The sequence below is a fragment of the Choristoneura fumiferana genome, chromosome Z (genome assembly GCF_025370935.1).
Source record: "Choristoneura fumiferana chromosome Z, NRCan_CFum_1, whole genome shotgun sequence".
NCBI lineage: Eukaryota > Metazoa > Arthropoda > Insecta > Lepidoptera > Tortricidae > Choristoneura > Choristoneura fumiferana.
In genome coordinates, this window is record NC_133472.1 from 23,278,867 (window position 1) to 23,299,072 (window position 20,206).

Below are 20,206 nucleotides of genomic sequence, written 5' to 3' on the forward strand. Positions count from 1 at the left end.
AGGCATGGAACAATAGTCCCCTACCTCACCTACGTATTATAATAAATAATAATAATAATAAATATCATCACTTGACACCAATTGACCTATAATTGTTCCAATCGTTTATTTAACTTTTGACAGCTCGAGTACTAATTAAAATAGTGATGCCTTGATGTGCTACCGATTGAATTTCTTTTAACAATCGATTTTATTCATGAAAAAGTTTTCATTCATATTTTATTTTTGTTCAACAATTTGCATTGTTTTATAAACATTCACAGGTGTTTAATTTACTTTATTTTGTATATAAAAATAAACCATTTATGTTAAGTTAATAATGTTTATCACTTCCGACGGTAATTTTAGTAATTTTGTCAATTATGAAGCGGCAATACTGGACGCGGCAGCGACGCCAGCAAGGCTACACTCGAAGTTCGTGTCGTCCGGTCCCTCTGACACTTATACTACTTAATACGAGAGCGAGAGGGACGGTACGATACGAACTTCTTGTTTCGAGTTTCGTAGTAGACCCGCAGTTTGTTGTCACTCACAACGAGACGCCCATGGTAAAATGGTATGTGGCCATGGTATAATTAAAAATAGTATTCCAGTGCCTATTTTAGTTGTTTTTACTTTTGAATCCCTAAAGGCATATTCATGTATTTATATTTTTAAATGATTTTGATATAAAATATAATCACAATAATTTTAAATGTATGTTTTATTTATAAAATCGATTTACTTCAAAACGATTTATATAGTCTATGGTCATTCATTATGAATGGCACATCACTAAGTGAGCGGTGCCCGTCTATGAAGTACGGTATTTTCTGTAGTACATTGTACCGTAAATTATTGTAAAACTTCACGTGCGTGATCTGTCAAAAGTTAAATAAACGATTGGAACGACAATAGTCCCAAACTAAGCAAAGCTTGTACTATGGATACTATATATTGGGCTTCAATCACACCTGCTGGCTCGTGCTAACACACCGACTAAAAGCTAGTAGGTATTGTAGTCAGTTCCATTTTTTGTGACAACGATTCTGTTAAGCCCAAATACGGCTTAGTTACGTTGTTCACCATAGACCAGTTCGAAAGAATCATTAACTCTTCTTCTTGGTCGCTTATCTAGGTATATTAATCATGATCATTTATAGACGCGTGAGCTAGTAGCTTTGACAAGTTCCATTGGCCATCTACGGTCTTCTTCATCAGGTCCAGTTCATCAACTGATACTTTCTGACTTTAAATGCTTATTTTAATGCTAAAATCGCCATAGGTGTGCTTATAAAATTTAAGGATTGCCCTCGATTTTACTAGGTTCCTATCATCAGATCTTGACTTGGTGACAATGGGACCAAGAGTACCTCTTTCGAATAAAAACAGAATTTTGAAAACCGGTCCACAACTGTCTGGTATGTAGCAATGTACCTGAATTGAAATTGAATTTGATAAATGTAAAGCTGGGTCATTCCCATCGGCCCCGATATGAGAACCAAAAAGATATTGTAAAATTATATTTTCAAATGATCATTGGATATCCTACTAATATTATAAATGTGAATGTTTGTGAGTGAGTATGTTTGTTACTTCTTCACGCTGGACAGATTAGGATGAATTTTGACAAAACGTTAGTATATAACCTGGATTAAAACAAAGAATACTTTTTATCCCGATATTCCCACGGGATAGTGATAAAATCTCTAAATAACAACCGCTGGGCTTAGAGTCATGAAATTTGATATGTAGGTAGCTGGACGTCTGGAATAACACATGGGCTACCTTTTATCCCGATGTTCCCATGAGATAGGGATAAAATCTCGAACTAATAACCGCTGGGCTTAGTCATGAAATTTGATATGTAGGTAGCTGGACGTCTGGAATAACACATGGGCTACCTTTTATCCCCATGTTCCCATGAGATAGGGATAAAATCTCGAACTAATAACCGCTGGGCTTAGAGTCATGAAATTTGGTATGTTGTACATAGTTGGACATCTGGAATATCACACAGGCTGCTTTTTATTCCGATATACCCACGGGATAGGGATAAAATCTCGAAATAACAACCGCTGGACTTAGTGTCATGAAATTTGGGATGGGTGTTTTAAATTAACGTCAATGAAAACCACAATGTTATTTTAGGGAATTTCAATTCAACTACTGTATCTAATGATTTACGCGTGCGAAGCGGCGGGTAAACGCTAGTTTATTACTATTAGTGTTTGAGCGCACAAACCTCGAGCCTTTGGGAACGCGCCAATAATATTTCAATAGCTAATGAAAGCTGGACCCAGCTATTATTTGAGTGGCAACATTATTCAAATGTCATGCGCAATCAGACCAACGAGTATAAGAAAACAGACACTTGAGCTTGTACTATTATCTATTCTGTGACTTGTTGAGTTTAATTCCTTCGTGTGTTAAAATAGAGTTTTTTGGAAATTTACTGCTGAAACATGGGCGGAACAATCAAAAGTGGTGTGCCACTGATTATTTTAACCATGATAAGCAAATTCAAACAAAAACAAGCAGAGAGGGAACCCTTGTTCAAACAAAAAAAAGAGTGTTTAGATGCGGTGACCAAATTTGTAGGTTAGTAGGCATGGCAAAATATTTTGATAAGTACTATATCCCTTTTGTATATACATTTGAATTAAGTGATTTACACAAGTCACAATTTCGAGCAGAAATATTTATGTACATTTTTCACAAAAGTATATTAAACAACTTTAGAAGTTACCTAATACTATCTACAGCTTCCGAATTTATCTCGACTTAATAAAATAACTGCTTAAAAATATTAAACACGGTATAATAAGGCACCGCACTAGAAGGACCTGACCTCATTAGAAGGAAATCTATAAAAAAGTTGTGAATAGTTAATTGTAATACTGACGGGGTACTACTCCAGACCTTCAACATCACGGTTCAAACCAACTCTGTATCAAAGGAGAATGCTCAAAGTTAGGCCCACACACTGTGTCAATTGTAATAATATTATTATTCAAATTAATGCCACTATCTGTGCCATAGCACAATATCTGTATCATATCATAATATGATTCACCCGGCCATATTGATACCTACGTTGTCGCATCTGATTTTTTAATCTATGTTGCCGTCTTAGCATTTGTATTTTTTACGAAAAACTTAGAAATGACTAAAAATACGTAGTAAAAAACAAATATTACATAATTATGATATGTGTTCCCTTGAGCTTTATTCACTTTAGCACCATATAATTTGTGCACTTTCGAAACACACACGACGGCATTTTACATTAATTTCTTCAACTGTCACATTGACGGTCACTGGCTTGTTTGAGGTAAACTGATTGCGACACGAGACAATTGGGTCGTTTATGAATCTTCAACTCGGGGGCGGTAGTAACCTAATTATCTACTCCCTGTTTGTATGTAATATCATTGGAACGCGCTCAATTAGGTTCGATTCCCACCTTTTTGCGTGTAAACATTAAAATTTGTACAACTTACGAATGTTTGCTTGAAACAAAGTTTCGTGTTTGTGACAGATTTTTTTATTATTAATTAAACGACTTCAAAAAAGTTCCACTGTTTGTATTTTTTTATGTAGGTATGTTCTTAAGTTTGCCAAAACGAGGTTTGTTTTACATTTTTGTACCAGGACTCCCTGCCCAGACTAAAAGTAGAAACTTTTCAAGGTAGGTAGTAAACTTAAAACTAGATTTATTTTATACGAAATACGATGTACATAAGTAGCAAACAAACTCTACTCTTGTTTGCTGCTTACTTCGTAAACTTGAAGTTTCAGTGGGTATTTGATGTTGATTAGACCATACAGCAATTCAAATAATCGAATTCAATTCGGCTTTGCAGTAAATCGTTTACCTATTTATTTTATATCATTCAAAGTCAAAGTCAAAATATCTTTGTACAATTTAAGCTATGGCAAGCACATACGTATACTAAATATAAAAAAAAAACTTGTGCGGTGGGAGTTTCAGCAAAACCTCTGTTGAGAAGAATCCGGCAAGAAACTCAATATTTGAACAGATTTATCTACAATGGTGTTTAAAGATTACAAGTATTTAGCACTAATTTAACACAGTGGATTCTTTATTGAAGTAAGTGATCGCTTATAAATGCGGATCTGATTAATTTCCAAATATTATATCCCTGCACATGATATAATCATTAATTTTATAATACGCCTTAGATATTAATGTATTCTTAACAATCGTTATAATATTTGTATCTGTTTGATCAGTTAAGTACATTTTTTGGAATTTTATTGTAAAAACGTATGCAATTTCCCAGGAACGACTTTTTGGTTTTAGCCAGTTTGTAAGTTGGAACTTTAAGCTTCCCTGTGTTTCTCGGAGCCTCTGGCTTATCGACGTTTGTGGGAAAAACACATATATTCTTCCTAACATATAGATTCTCGCATCTTCAAGTTATAGATTGCTCTAATTGCCCTCTTTTGCAAGATAAAAATTAACTCAATATCTGCAGCAGAGCCCCATAAAATAAGGCCGTACGAAATAAGAAATGATAAAAAAATTGAAAGCACGTCTTGTTTATTCAATTGTGTATTGTATTCATTACTTGATTGGATTTTTTGCAATACTTACCCCCTGTTTCATCATCCATTGATTAAAATTTATTTGACTGATAAATGTGATGCCGTCTTTGTTTTTTTTTTGTTTGAATAGACAGAGACGGCATCACATTTATCCGTCAAATAAAATTAATCAAACAGCCCTTTACTGTATTTATTACGCGTTGGACGCGTTTATTCATGATAGTTAAGAATTATTTTATATTAAAATGCGAATAAAACTTTATGATGTTCCGTTTATATAACAACGACAAAATAATGAAATAATTCGTACGTTCGGACAGGCTAAGGTGCAGCCAGTTACGTATTTTATATGTTTTTTATACAGAATAAAACCTTTCCAAAGATAATCCACAGCCTGCCAACAAAAGTAACCCATATTTTTAAATCGTCACAGGCAAGTAAACTTTAATAAAAAAAAAACTTAGACTATTTTGTCATTTACATATTTCTCACTTGTTTATATTTGTTTACCTTGTTACTAAAGTTTTTTACTAAAGTATGAAAACATTCAAAGTTTACTTTTTCTCTAATTTTGTATTGTAATTAATAAGTACCCAGTCGAAGAAAAAGTATTGTATGCAACGTTGTATAAGTAAGTCAAAAGAAGCTCGTGGCGTCTTTTTCTTACGATGTTCGCTAAAGCTCACATCGTAACTCACGCCACTCACCTTTTCTGAACCCTTTTATACAACTTTTGCATAAAATACTATACTACGACCCTGTTGTTTTGCGAGTTTTTGCAAGTCACATCATACGTAGTATTTACCATGTATTTGGATATCAAGCAAATTCTGTTACAGGATTCCTGAACCCACGCTCGGACGAATACCCTCGGTCACCGGCCAATTACGGGCTGATGGACCAAATAGCAGCGTTGCACTGGATCAAAGAGAACGTAGCGGTGTTCGGAGGCGATCCCACCAACGTCACGCTCATGGGCCACGGCACAGGAGCAGCATGCGTGCACTTTTTACTTACCTCACTGGCTGTTCCAGAAGGTATGTTAAAACTTTCTTTCTGAACTTAAAAGCTCATTTATAAATCGATGGAGCTGTATTTAAAAATGAAAAAGCGACATTTTATTCCATGTCGTTCAGGTTCAGTCTAACTTGAAAGCTTAAATAATCAGCTTGCTATCCTTTTTTTAAATTTAATTTATGGAACATAAAAAGAAGATTAAAATTTAAGTCTTACAGTGACTTGGATAATGATGATTAAGTCATAGCACGAAACTGTGAAGATATTTTTTCTAGAAGAATGAACTAAATCTCTTACTTTTCTTCACAACCTCGTCCGTATGAATATGCCAACTCGTACCTACGTACGTACTCCTAAGCCAGCCGCATACTTTATAAGGGCTCGGAACAAAGCTTGGGGAGCGTGAAGGTATATACGCCCGATATGCAGCTGTCTATCATTCGCTACTTTAAGTCATTTCTATTACATCTAAAATATGTGATATTATTATATGTATACGATAAAGAGTAGTGATATTTCTACCTGTTGTGTGACTGGAATAGTTTTTACGCTTGAATAAACTGAGCGTAGCTACATATTATATACATAGCTATATTAAATTTAAATAAATTTCAACAGAAATGGTTTTTAAATTATTACGTAATTACGTTATTCCACCACCACTTCTTTGGGAGCGCTAAATAAATGAGACGGGCAGTCTGTAAGAACATGAAGCCATGTGGATATGTTAAATTCATGGAGTAGGTAATCTGTTAAGTTTTTAATTAAAACTTCGTGAAGTAAAGTATTTTCTGCACAGATTTAGCGTAAAATTGTTATCTAAAATTAAATAATTGAAATGCTAGTTTAAAAGCAATCTTAATATAAAGTTGTCATTTAGTATAAGTAAAAGAAGAAAGCATTAAAAAGAAAAAAGATGTAGTACGAGTGTCAACTAGGGTATTGATTATGACAATGTGTGCATAGAAGTAGGTTTAGAATATCACTTATCGTAGCGCTTTCCTAATTAATTACCTATATTACTTTATTATGTGGGGGCGCGGTAGTGCCCCCCCCCACCAAGTCGAGCGCGAAGCAAACACTGCCGTACCATCCTTTACTGGAACCATGTCGCCGCATTTTCAGGCCCCTATTTGAGAACTTCTGGATAAGACCAGAACGCAGAAATTTTCGTCATCCAGTAAGCTATAATCACATACTTAAAATCCAAAATTTTAAGTCTGTACGTCATTTAGTTCCGAAGTTAAGCGAAAGCAAAAGTTTCGCATTTATGACACTCTCTCACTCACTCATGATCATCAAAATTTGGTACAGAGTTAGGGTTTAATGGCCACATAAAGGGAAAACTATAAAAACTAGGATAATCGAAGATTTGGAGTACATGGTGACCCTGATTAGAAAACACAAGAGTTCAACCAAACTATTAGAGATCGACATACCGCCTTTACAAAAAATATTCAACTTGGTGGGCCGCTACATTTGATAATATAATAAGCCCTACGTATAAGCCTAACGTATAAAGAATATTTATATTGTCCGCGTATTGAGTCTCAACATTTACTGGATAAGACTTAAGACTCAACATTCTTTATACGTGAGTGGGTACAATTCAACGGCCAAGTCACACAACATTAACTATAATAATAAAGAAATCGCAGTAAGGAACCTTAGACTTGGCACGACTTTGTCTAGATTTCAATACTTTTTAGAGATAAACAAGCAGCTCCATGGAAACTTGGCTAGTTTTTTACAGAATGTTTTTGGTGGGATAACTCTTACCTAATGTTAAATGTGTAAACCTTACTTATTAATAAAAAAAGTTTACATATATTTGAGTCGCATTTCTGGGAGCTTTGTTAGATGAAGCTTTAAATGATGAATGTGTCAGCCATATTGGCATTCAAGATAGACTTTTTCTAGCTTACACCAATAATCGGTATTCAGAACATGTTTTCTTTTTAAACACTTAGTAGATTATGTTATGATTCGATATAAACTCCGATATCACAAAACTAAAACCTCGATATCTACGATACATTCATAAACTATACAATATAATAATAAAACTATACTAGTAAAGAAGTCCTGCACGTCTTTCCAAAATAAAACTTTACAAAATAAATCTGTACGTTTCCAAATATTATTAAATAATAGAAACTCGTACACACTATTCAGTTTACCTACTAGATAAATTTTGGTACGTCACGACAACGCAGTAGTATGGTTGATCTTTGCCTAAACGTATTGTGTATGTCTGAAGCAAAAGTTATGTACAAATATAATCTTAACCTTACAAATTATTTTTTCTCCTTAATCAAGTTATTCATTAGTTGGTTCTATTTTTTATGATTAACGGAATATAGAACTCTCCGACCTTTCAAGAAATAAAGTCGTAAGGATTTAGGAACATTAACCTAAAAACCTTCGTTTTTGCTACGTTGTAGATGCGGAAAAAGGTTGAGAAGGTTGGTTCGGCCACGTCAAAATAAATGCGAGGAGATTTCCTTAACGATGTAGGGTGAACCGCGTGTAGGCTTCTTAACAGAATGGTGGCGGGCATAAAAAATCCTAAGCATCTAGAGATTTTTATTTAGTTTGTTCCTTAAGTAGTTATATTTTGATCAAAACAAATTAGCGCCTAATTTTCAATTATTTTGAGATTGAGCTTCATAGATTTATTCACGAATATATTTTTTTAAGTATTCAATCTATTTCAAACATTAGTAAGTAGGTACATTACCAGTATTAAAGTTTTATTTTGGAAAGACGTGCGTGGTATAAAATTAAGTCTCTCAGATCGCGTTACTTATACTTATTCAATCAATTCTTTACTCCTTTTATACACTATTTAGTACTCATTTTAGAAAGCTGAAGGAGAATTTGGCGTTGTAACGTACAAACGACATTACCTCTAAACGCTGTAACGTACAACCGAAGGTTGCTTCGCAAATAGTTCATTGTTTCAAGCACAATCTTGGCTCGAAACGCATTCAGTTGCTGAGAAAGTATTAGTTACAGAATAACTTTTCAGTTTAAATTTTTATTAAGTTTCTTTTAAACGCAGTATATAAACCGTGTCCTATTGCTCAGCAGGGCTACTACGAAACTCGAAGTTCGTATTGTACCGTCCCTCTCGCTCTCGTATTAAATAGTATAAGTGTCAGAGGGACCGCACGACACGAACTTCGAGTTTCGAGTTTCGTAGTAGCCCTGCATTTGTTATAAGAGGGATACCATGATAATACTCGTAATTGTTGATATTCAATGGTTAACACTCATTTTTTGATTTGTTTTAGGTCTTCTCTTTCATAGAGCAATTCTTATGTCTGGGTCTGGTCTAAGTCCATGGTCGTTGGTGGCAGATCCGAACAGATACGCTGCTATAGTTGCTACACATGCAAACTGCTCCCCAGGTAAAATTAAGTATTTTTCTCACTAACAGTTGAAAGTTTAATTACTGATGTTAATGATGTGAATTTAAAATTCCGCATTGTTCAGAACTCACACCCCCGGCTCTCTTGAGGTGTTTACGCGAGCGCCCGTTAGAAGCGCTTATATCAGCACCAGCCCAAGCTCCAGATTTTTCATATGCATTTGGTCCAAGTGTTGATGGAGTCGTCATTGGTGAGTCATAATATAATTAATTAAAACACTACATTAAAATTGTAAGTATGTCTATGTACAATTAGTTCTTGTTTTGCTATTATTTAAAGACTGCTCTAATTTGTTTGTTAACTAGTACGTTTTGTTAGAAATATACTTAAATATACGCGCCATTTCATGAATTGGCTAAGGGACATCCGCCATATCGTTCAAAACTCACCGTTTAACGTTTTGCCTAGTGTCGTTTAGGCAGATCATGAAATTCCTAGGCATATCATGAAACGCCGCCATATCGGTTATGACACTGTGCGTTGTGTTGCAAATTCATCCTAACCACTCCTCGCTTCGCTCGTCGTGCTTAAATTTTTCTTTTTTTCGGCATATCACGATGTGCCCGGTATAGATCTTGGAATATCGACGAAATCGATCTGCCGTATTGTTTCTCAGGCACATCGTGATATGCCTGGCCAACGTTTAGGAATTTCGTGATCTGGCGGATTTTACGATCGGCCGCCGACATATATATGACATATGTATATATATGACATTAATTATACATTATAAGCTAGCTACATTTATTCAAGAAATGTGTGTTCATCCAATTCACAAATCTTCAATCTTTGTTAGGGTGAAGCCAGACGAGCGTCTCACGACTCAAAAAATTACGCTCGTCTGGCTTCACCCTAACAAAGATTTAAGATTTGTGAATTGGATGAACACACATTTCTTGAATAAATGTAGCTAGGAATCATAAGGTCGCGGGTGAGCAAAGTAATTGTTTCAGGTGATTTAAAGATCTATGAGTAAGGAAGTTCAGACGCGAGTCTCAAGAAAACCTTTAAATAAAATATGGGCATCAAAAAAGCATTGCTGTAATTTAATTGAAAACTTAAATTAATAACAGATTATAGGAATAAAAGTCATTGATTCAAACTTACATTTAGATAAAACAAATCAGGGATTACACGGGCCATACCCAAAGACTAAAAACAATAAATTTTGTAGCGCATTGTGAAAAGACAAGTATAGTTAACTTCTTGAACTTTTAAGTCTCGTAACACGTTTCAACATTGCATAGCAAGAAGTTATTTTAAAATAAGAAGAAGATGACGTTCCAAGCGCACAAACTCTGCCGAAGTCAGTAGCTGCAGAGTTATTTCGTGGCGATAGCTCAGTTGTTGTTTTCACTTTGGCACCGCTCTTCCGGTTACCAAGCAGAGCGCGTCCGAGGCGCGTTATTAAATTGTCCCCGAGAAGTTTTCTCATCTCGTCCTCCCGCGAAGCGTGTACCTACGCTTTCAGTTAGCTTGGTCTGTCGTTTGACAACGATTTTTTCCGATTTCTCAACAAAGTGGCTTTTATTAGAAAAGCTAACACAGGTTATTTCATTTAAAAAAATCTTCAACATTGGATTGAATTTTGATGAGAATATCCGATTATTTTGTTTGGTTACAAGTTTGTGTATGATTAGATGTAGCTAGCTGCTTTACTTTCGTACCTTATAATGTTGCTGTATTTTATTCTATCACGAAACACAACCACTTTCTTCTTTATAAATGCAGATACTGGAGATCTCCTCATAAACCCAGAAAATGGATATGACTGGGGCGGACAGTCGCGTCTACCTGTGGGGAAACAAACGCAAAACGCAATCAACATTATTAATGCCGTGTTGATGCGAAAAAGTGCAATCGCTCAGCTTACTAAGTAAGTAACACAAATAATTAGGAATCGCAATTGCTTGTTGCCCTATTTATTATTCAAGACTATAATGGCTCTTATCTATTGCTACTAAATATGGACAATACTTACTTCAATAGTCCAGGTTTTGTATTTATAATCAAGCCATACATATGAATTACAAGGGGGTAGCTACACTTCAAAATAAGATATGAAGCAGATTTGATAGTTAGATTATGTTTATTTGTCCCATATTTTAGTATAAGTATACAAGATGTTATTTTATTGAATACCTTACTCGGTTTCACTATTTTTTAACAAATCCTCTAAAATATTTCCCAGATACGACCTCATGCTGGGCGTGACGAAAGCCGAAGCTTATTTCGCGTTCAGCGGTGATGATGTTCAATACGGGATAGAAGCTGATAGAAGATCGAAAATATTAAAATCTTTTGTTAGAAACACATATAGCTATCACTTATCCGAAATTTTGGCTACAATAATTAACGAATACACGGATTGGGAAAGACCCGTGCAACACCCGATCAATATAAGGTAACAAAACACTACTAACAACGAATGAGAGTGAGTTGATACAGGTATTTAAAAAAGTTGTTAATCAATCTTTACAGGGATGAGACTTTAGAAGCATTGAGCGATGCCCAGGTTGTGGCTCCAATAGTTTTGACGGCTGATACGCATTCAGCTTTGCGCCGAAACTCGTATCTCTACGTTTTTGATTACCAAACCAAATATGGAGATTATCCGCAGGCAAGTATATTATACTAGTACCGCTAAAACTTAGATACCTGGTTTTGGTCAAGTCTCCTCGTAAAAGTTTTTATTTTAATGTTATTAACAATAACCGTTACCAATAAACCTATAACCATTTCCGAAGAACTCATTATTTCACAGTTGCCATCTGTGAAAACTCAATGGATGCTTTGCTTGAATGGGACACCATTCCGCTAAACCACTGATTACTTCACACACATTTGCACTTAACTTACGCAATTTCCGCTCGCGTACAGTTTCCATCGAGATTGGCTAACTTAATTTTGACAGAACTAATTATCCAGTCTCCACTTAACTAGTGCCCGTCGAATATCAGCATACACTGGGAGACGTAGCTCCAGGTTAAGTGGTTAGGATATAGTTAGGAAAGCCTGGTCTCTTATTAATACACGATGTAAACTCAAGCGGCCTCATTTGTCTCGAAGGATGTCGAGACTAACGAGATCGCATCCGAGTATGGGGTAGGTACTCGGAAAGAGGTAGGTTAAAATGCCTTAAGTATTAATTCTTCACAAACTTTTAACGATGCTTGATGTTTCTTAATTTGGAAAACTTTTAGTCAAAAGTTACTTATACTGAAGACATCGTAAATATAACAAAATACGTACCTCCAATACGGCTCACGAAAATATTGAACAATGCTGCAATGGTAGTAGCTTGTCGTGAGAAAAAACAAGCTATCAAATGAACTGACCTGTCTTCATCGGTTAGTTTTGTTCACAGCCACGTTAAGTTTAACCGCAAAATTATAAAAAATAGTCGTAATTTCCTGCTTAGTTTACCTTGGACCTGTAAGCCTCAAGAGTGTAAGGAATAATTATCCTTTTAGCTTCAAGTTAAGCTTCCGTGGTTTAGACTCCGCCATTTAAAAGTTTCTTATGTAAAAGATGTCCACGATTAAACTTAAAAAAAATGAATAATCACGAGCTCAAATGCCGATACCGTGAGAATAAATCTTAATAAAACTAATTGTTTGGATACCCTGCAAAATAATTGAGGCTAAACAAGTTTTATGTGCAGGCACATAGGTACTTAAAATATTCATTGGCAATTGAAGAAAACGATCGACAAATCGAGAACCGATTTTCATGGCTATATGGGAGAAACTGGAAACGATTTCAATATTACTCTCGGACGGAAGATATTAAAAACCTGATCCATACCGTTTTTTCTTCATACCTACCTATATACCTTATTCAAATAGAACGCGTAGGATGGCTCATGAAAGGAGTTTACCGCACGTTTCAAAAAATATCCCCAAAGTAAAATGTGATGAAAATGAGACTAAAGTGGCGTGTCTATAAATATAATTCATTTTGTCAGAAATAATAAAACATTTGACGCGACGACCACGCGGTGCATATTCCATAAACGTTTACTAAATAAACGTGCGCCTCATTTCATTGTGTCTAATCTCAGCGGTTGGAATTTCAAGATTTTATTCCGATCCCGTGGGAATATCAGGATAAAAAGTAGCCTGTGTGTTATTCCAGACATCCAGCTATCTACCTACATACCTAATTACCTCTAAGTTTTCGTTATTTTTAACTAGCTTTTGCCCGCGGCTTCGCCCTCGTGAAATTCGGTTATCGCGCGATGTTCCCTCGGGAACTGTACATTTTTCCGGAATAAAAAGTAGCCTATGTCACTCTCAAGCCTATAAACTATCTCTATGCCAAAAATCACGTCGATCCGTCGCTCCGTTTCGACGTGAAAGACGGACAAACATACAAAAACACTCACTTTCGCATTTATAATATTCAAAGTCAGAAGTCAATGTCAAAATATCTTTATTCAATTTAGGCTATAACAGGCACTTATGAATGTCAAAAAAAATCTACCACCGGTTCGGAAAAACCTCTGCTGAGAAGAATACGGCAAGAAACTCAACGAGGTATATTTTATTTTTAAACAGATTTACAATATTATTAAATGATATGTATACATCACAAGTATTTAACACAACTTTATTTTTAACACAGTAGGTTTGCTATTTGAAGAGGATTAGTATGAAGGTATGGATTGCACAAAGTTATTAGCCGCTTTATGTGAGAAATTGCATTTGAAATTTGCCACGCGCTTTAAGGTGAAGGAAAACATCGTGAGGAAACCTGCACACCCCTGCAAAGAAATTCAATGGTGTTGTGAAGTTCTCAATTCGCACTGGGCCCGCGTGGAAACATTCTGAGATGAGGCCTGTGTCCAGCAGTGGGACGTTTATAGGCTGGGATAATGATGATGATGATTAGTCGCTAATCAAATCCACACACAACCAATTTGTACACTTATATAAACTTATACACATCTTAATTGATTTTAAAATATTAAGAAGACTACTAGGTATGTTTTTGTATTTTCTGTGATAATTTGGATGTACCATTCAAAGCAGGACTATTAATATCTGCCACTGCTGCAATTTGAGATGGCATTAAAAAGATCAAATTTCGTGAAAAGTTTGGGGAAGTGCGAGTCGAACTCGCGCACCGAGGGCTCCGTATATATTTGTTGGTATTTACTGTTAGCAAAGCCCCTCTACTAAGCAAAATGCACACACACACACACACGCACACACACACACACACACACACACACACACACACACACACACACACGTGCGCACAATGTAGGTACACGAACTGTAGAGTCGTAAGTACCTACCTACTATTATAGTCAGATACACATAAAAAAATAGATTTTTAGAGTTTTCTTAATAGTTGTGTTATACGTATATAAGAGATTTTTTCTTGACAGACAGATATTTCAGACAGGCAACAAAGTGTTCCTATAAGGGTTCCGTTTCTGCTAACTGAGGTACGGAACCCTTATCTCGTAATAACAAACTTTTTATATGTGATTTAATTTGAATTAAGTAGTTATAATTTGTGACCTTCACCCTACTTTTTTATAACTTTGTGTTTGCAGCGTCAAGGTTGCATTCACGGCGAGGAACTGCCCTACATATTTGGCGCCCCGTTAGTAGGCGGGTTGGCGCACTTCCCCCGGAATTATACTAAGGCCGAAGTGGCATTATCGGAATCAGTTATGCTGTACTGGGGAAATTTCGCCAAGACTGGGTAAGCTATTTAACTTGTAACAACTGGAAGTGTGAAGTTTCCTTTATCTTGTTAGAAAATATTGATTATGATTTGGCATCTGCACACTCATTTTTTATCCTTAAAAATATTTACGTTCTGTTATTTCATTTAGTGGAATATAATGAAAATGTCAGTGTTGCAAATTGTTGATGAAAATGTGATAGTATCGGTACCAATTAAAATTAACAGTGCACCCAATGAAGTAGGTAAGTATACGGATATTTGAATTGACAAATGAATATATAGCAATCGGCAATCTGAAATTGATATATATTTACTCTTGAAACTTATTTAAACAGTGGCACATAAGAGCAACATCACAAACACTTTTTTTGGCGTTCTTTTGCTAAATATGTATGAGTTTAAAACGCTTCAGTTACGGACTTTAAAAAAAGCGTTACAAATTTAGAAACTTGTATAGGTACTGTTTTATTGCGCATGATTAATTGACTTGAATCTTGATTTATCTTTTAAACGGTAATAATTAGGCCAAGAGTGTCATGGGAAAAAGTACTTCATTTGACATATTGAATGTTCTCATAATGTTAACAGAAATCAAAAATGACACGTTGTATAAGTGCTTCCGATGAAAATCTATGAAGTTCATCGTAGCGAGTTAAGCTGAGTCCGCCCGCTGTGGAAGGCGGCCATTAAAGTCAACCTCAAAGAAAACCGTCTGTCTGTCACCTGTGATGGCCAATTTGCTCTGACTTTACTGAACTAATAATAGTAGAACTTAATGGAACACTGTCTAATAAACAAAATTGAAGATTCCAAAATAAACTAGTTTACTATGACATTTTTATCAAACTAGTTCCTAATTCTACATCTGTCTCGATATTAAAATGTGTATTAAAGTAATTCAGAATGAACAATCATCGTTTAAAACAGACGAAGGGGAAGGTATTGAATTATGAGTCCTTTAAATTTCCATAAAAAGATCAATCAAATACACTGTCCTTGTTATAACAAGCTTTACCGTTCCTAAATTATTCAGGAATCCTAATGAAGCTCAAGAAAGTGATCCAATACGAGCAGGGAGGCAGGAGAGAGCCAGAATGAAAAATATCGAATGGACGGCGTACGAAGCTGTTCACAAGAAATATTTAAATGTAGATACGAAGTCTAAATTGAAAAATCACTACCGGGCTCATAGGTAAGTTATTAGTTGATGTAAACGTGCGCATTACTTTTATTATGCCGTACGTAAAAAACATAGTTGTATGTATTTTAAAGTAAACAATATAAGCGCTATTTTGACTTCAGATTGTCATTCTGGCTGAACTTAGTGCCAGATCTCCATCGGCCGGGCGGCGAAGACGTCCCACTATCTCATCATCAGCTGGATAGTGATGAACCATCTCAACAGCCTACGATTAAAACATATAGTCCACCGCTTAAGAAAACGACTGATCTAGTTCTAATAGATACGGGCATCGCAACCAAGGTTCCTATAATAAGCGTAATTAACATAACGTCACCTTTGAACTTTAACATAATAGGAATGAATGCTCCTACGCAAAGTTCGGTTGGAGGTGTGGAAGTTCATAAATCTGACTCGCCAACAAACTCTCCACCCGAAGATGGATTTGCTGCATACTCCACTGCCTTAAGTGTGACCATAGCTATAGGTTGTTCTTTGCTTATACTGAATGTACTTATATTTGCTGGCGTATATTACCAAAGGGACAAAACAAGAATGAATGGACAGGATGGTCACTCCAATGGTTCCCATTTAAAGAAACGAGTTGAGAATGGTCAAATGCCTAATAATATATGCGGAGATCTCGAAGGCGCTTTGACTTACCAAACTAGTCTAAAAAACGATCCGGCTACAATTTTGAGCCATCATCATACCCATTCTCATCACCAATTGCCACCTCCTGAGTTTGCAGATTTGCCTGGTAATAACGTTGGAGGCATGGCGACACTGCCTCGAGCACCGCCACCTCCAAAATTGGGAAAAAGCAATATAAATACATTAGCAAGTGGTCAACTGCCAGAGAATCAGCCATTGCTGTCAGCTCATCAAATGCAAATGATCAACACTAGCACGTTGACTAAAAAGAATACTCAGTTAAACGCCAAGTCTAACGTGACAATGGAAGAATTACGAGTGTGACGCCAGCGCGCCTGACTGCAACGGGCCGGGAGTTGCAGCGATGTGGTGCATCACGACGAGATAGTGTGACTTGAGCCGGACCTTCTCAGGTGTGTTACAGATTACATATAGGTAGTTTGAAAAACTTATCTGTACCACTTGAATTTAGAAGGTAAACTTAAAAAACTTTAATCGAATGTGAATTGAAAGTGAAATGGCATAGACGGGTCTCATCAAAATTATGACGTGTAATGAAATGACAATATTTTCTCGACAAAACGTTTGTGTGATCGGACGTGTAATGTGTAAAACAGAAAATGAAGAGTTATCGCAAGCCATAAACTGATGTGGTTGACTTGTAAATATATGTAAATAATGACCCAATTGATGTGGTGTATATAGACGTCAGCTCAGTGGCATATCCATCCTAATTACAACTAGTTTAAAACTAAAAAGAATGAAATTAGAATTATTATTCGTATGGTGTGTCGGAATATCAATAATTTCAGTCTATTATTAAAAGTATCTAGAATATAATGTTATTTGTGGATTACTGAATATGTATAGTAGTTGAACAAAGCTTTAATAGTTGACTGAAATATTATACTCCAATAATTCTGGACTTAAATTAAAGTTTAAAAATGATACAGAACACCAATACAACTTATTGCTGATTATAAATATTGAGTAGAAACTGTAATCAATTTCTCACGATTATATGTTTTTGTCGTGAAATAGTTTTCTTATAATTATATTGACTAAATTAGGTATCAGCTGTGGAAACAAATTTTTAATCATGCGAGAGTGTGTTTTTACACTTATGTCTACGCCGGTACAGTATAACGTTACAGATGCAAGCCGTTTTCATTATATTTATTGATGTTTCGGGTCCTTTGTGACCAGTAGTAACGCTGTAAAATAATAATCACTTTCCGATGAATTTCATCATATTATTAAATAACGTTAAAACCGTCTTCGCTGCGCACCATGTCGAGCGATACGCGTAATGAGCTCGAGTAAATTATAAATACGTTATGAAGCAGTAGGTATAAATTAATCCTACCTGTATTAATTAATTCGGTTTACTTTTGTAGGTACCTACGCCCAGATTATTACCGTGCAGGTTGTCGGACTGACTAACTCAATCACTAATGTCGTCGGTAAACTGTAAACATTAATTAAGAACAATCTGATATGACATTTACTTACATTACGCGCAATATGAATATGACTGGACTGACAACAAAGGATCGTCAGATTCATCATTATGCTCCAATTGATTATATAACTGACTGGTTTGGGTTGTTAACGAAGCCATCGCATGAAGATAGTTGCCTACATTACTAATTTAGATCGATAATTAACGATATCCGCTGTAGTGAATATTGACACTCGGATAATAAGACCTAACCGAAGTTCCCGTAGCTTATTATAAGTAGTTCAGTATCACTTTACTTACACTCTCATGCTGGTTAATATGGTTTTAATTATACTGACACAAATATTCGAATTAAGTAGCTATCCATGCGATTACGTAATAATATTGTTTAGTATGAAGCAAACACATCAGTAAAAAGTTAAATTGTAAGATTTAGATAAATTTGTTTCTATAGTTCATAACTAATTTAATACTTTAATTTCGGACATAGACGGACCAATAGTGTGTGTAAATATGTAAATAATCTTAAGAGGATCCCTGTTCTGTACCAGGTAGTTGATTATTACCAAGGTTTTATTGTTCTTAATTAAAACTAGTGACTGAACTCATAACACTAAACTTAGGTGTGAACAGATATGTTTTTACTTTGATTGAAGTCAGGTGTAAATTGATTGATGATTATAGGCGTTAGGCGGCCGCAACGTTAGGTATGGGTATAAACGCGGCGTCGGCGGCCGGGCACGGTTACATCTACATCTATACGCAGAAGCAGAGCGTCAAATTGAGGTCGTGTGTCGCTAGCAGCGTCATCAAAACAGATTATCCGCTATCAGGTTTTTATTTACATTATTGTGTCTTTGTTGTCTCTGAGAGTCAAAATTCAGCGTCCAATTTCTGTTTGTTTATTTCCAAGTAAATCACGTTAATAGAGTTTGTACATATTTTTGTGTTCCTATACGTATATAAAACATTTGGCAACATTACGGCGGCATTACCTACTCCTGAAAGAATTTGGACCGCTAAAAATATGTCTACAAAAATCTAGGATACGAGTTCGTTTTTAGATAATCTATTATTGTTAAAACCAGCTAAATCATTAATTAGTTCATGCTATTCTAGAAACAGTATTCAAATATATATTATGTATATGCCGCGCCTAACGAAGTAATGTATTCTGCCAAATTTACATAATGACTAATGTGAATATTTTGCACAAAAAATAAAGCACCAAAAATGTTTGAAAAAAAGTTGATTTTTAACAAACCAATCATATTTTTTAAATTATTTATAACAATTTATTAAATAACCGCCTTTGTTCTGTGGGCGGCAATGTATTTTTTTAATTTTGTCCCTACGTGTTAAAATTAATGTACCTATCTGTAACCAGAATTCTGATTGTGTCGTTTGTTTATCTGTAATAAATAAATACAATTTCTAATGTTTAAGTTTTTATCAGAAAAATAAATAAAAATAATAATTATCAAAGTTTTATTCTTTGTTCGAAAAATTGATGGTTTGTATGAAAAAAAAAACCAAGGGTAACAAGGGGTAGGGTTTAGTAAAATAATTTTCTAGAACCTGTTTTAACAGAATTTGATTTTGCTAACAGTGAAATTAGTATGCATTGAGGTAATTTTGAACTAGGAGGTATAGGATTACCTATCACAGCTAACCATATTTATTAGTTTCGGCACCGGTTACCGCAGGTAGCACAAATGCACCCGTGTCGTGCTTCGTGTAACCTACTGCTACACATTACAATGATCAGATATTCAGGTGGCAATGATAATTAAATGGTTATATACGGCGATACCTAGATTTATTTTTTAATCCAAAATTACTTCAGTGCACTCTATTAATTAATACATAATTACAATATCGAACTTAGTCTGTACAAAGACTTCATATTAATAAAGTACTTTAACTACTGAGATACAGACTTGAAATTACTTAATAAAATGAAAATGAAATAAATACAAGTATTGTTTTATTTTAAACTAGCTTTTGCCCGCGACTTCGTCCGCGTGGAAAAACTTTAGGAAGTATTTAATTTATTTAGGATACCTATTTCTTGCTATAAATATATATATTTTTTTGTTATTACATCCATCCATCCATCCATGTTCTTTGGTAAAACATAAATATTTTGCGGAAAGCTACATTTTAGCAATACAACGTGTATTCTGCCCTGCCAACATAAAAGGA

General features: G+C 35.2%; 1 protein-coding gene across 9 annotated transcripts in view; it reads left to right on the forward strand.

The window, feature by feature from the left end:
- The window catches only part of LOC141431807 (neuroligin-4, Y-linked-like), a 263,652-nt gene extending 243,712 nt beyond the window's left edge, over positions 1-19,940 (forward strand). For 8 of the 9 annotated variants that reach the window (XM_074093025.1, XM_074093017.1, XM_074093010.1 and 5 more), the window contains 9 exons: positions 5,391-5,588; positions 8,865-8,981; positions 9,067-9,192; positions 10,734-10,878; positions 11,194-11,406; positions 11,484-11,622; positions 14,569-14,720; positions 15,739-15,897; positions 16,008-19,940. In XM_074093025.1, the coding sequence (XP_073949126.1) occupies positions 5,391-5,588; positions 8,865-8,981; positions 9,067-9,192; positions 10,734-10,878; positions 11,194-11,406; positions 11,484-11,622; positions 14,569-14,720; positions 15,739-15,897; positions 16,008-16,863 (2,105 nt within the window). In that variant the 3' untranslated portion in view covers positions 16,864-19,940. Of the gene's footprint in view, positions 1-2,457; positions 2,581-5,390; positions 5,589-8,864; positions 8,982-9,066; positions 9,193-10,733; positions 10,879-11,193; positions 11,407-11,483; positions 11,623-14,568; positions 14,721-15,738; positions 15,898-16,007 lie in introns of those variants that run through there. The other variant, XM_074093068.1, reaches the window with a different exon arrangement.
- Positions 19,941-20,206: the final 266 nt, after the last annotated feature.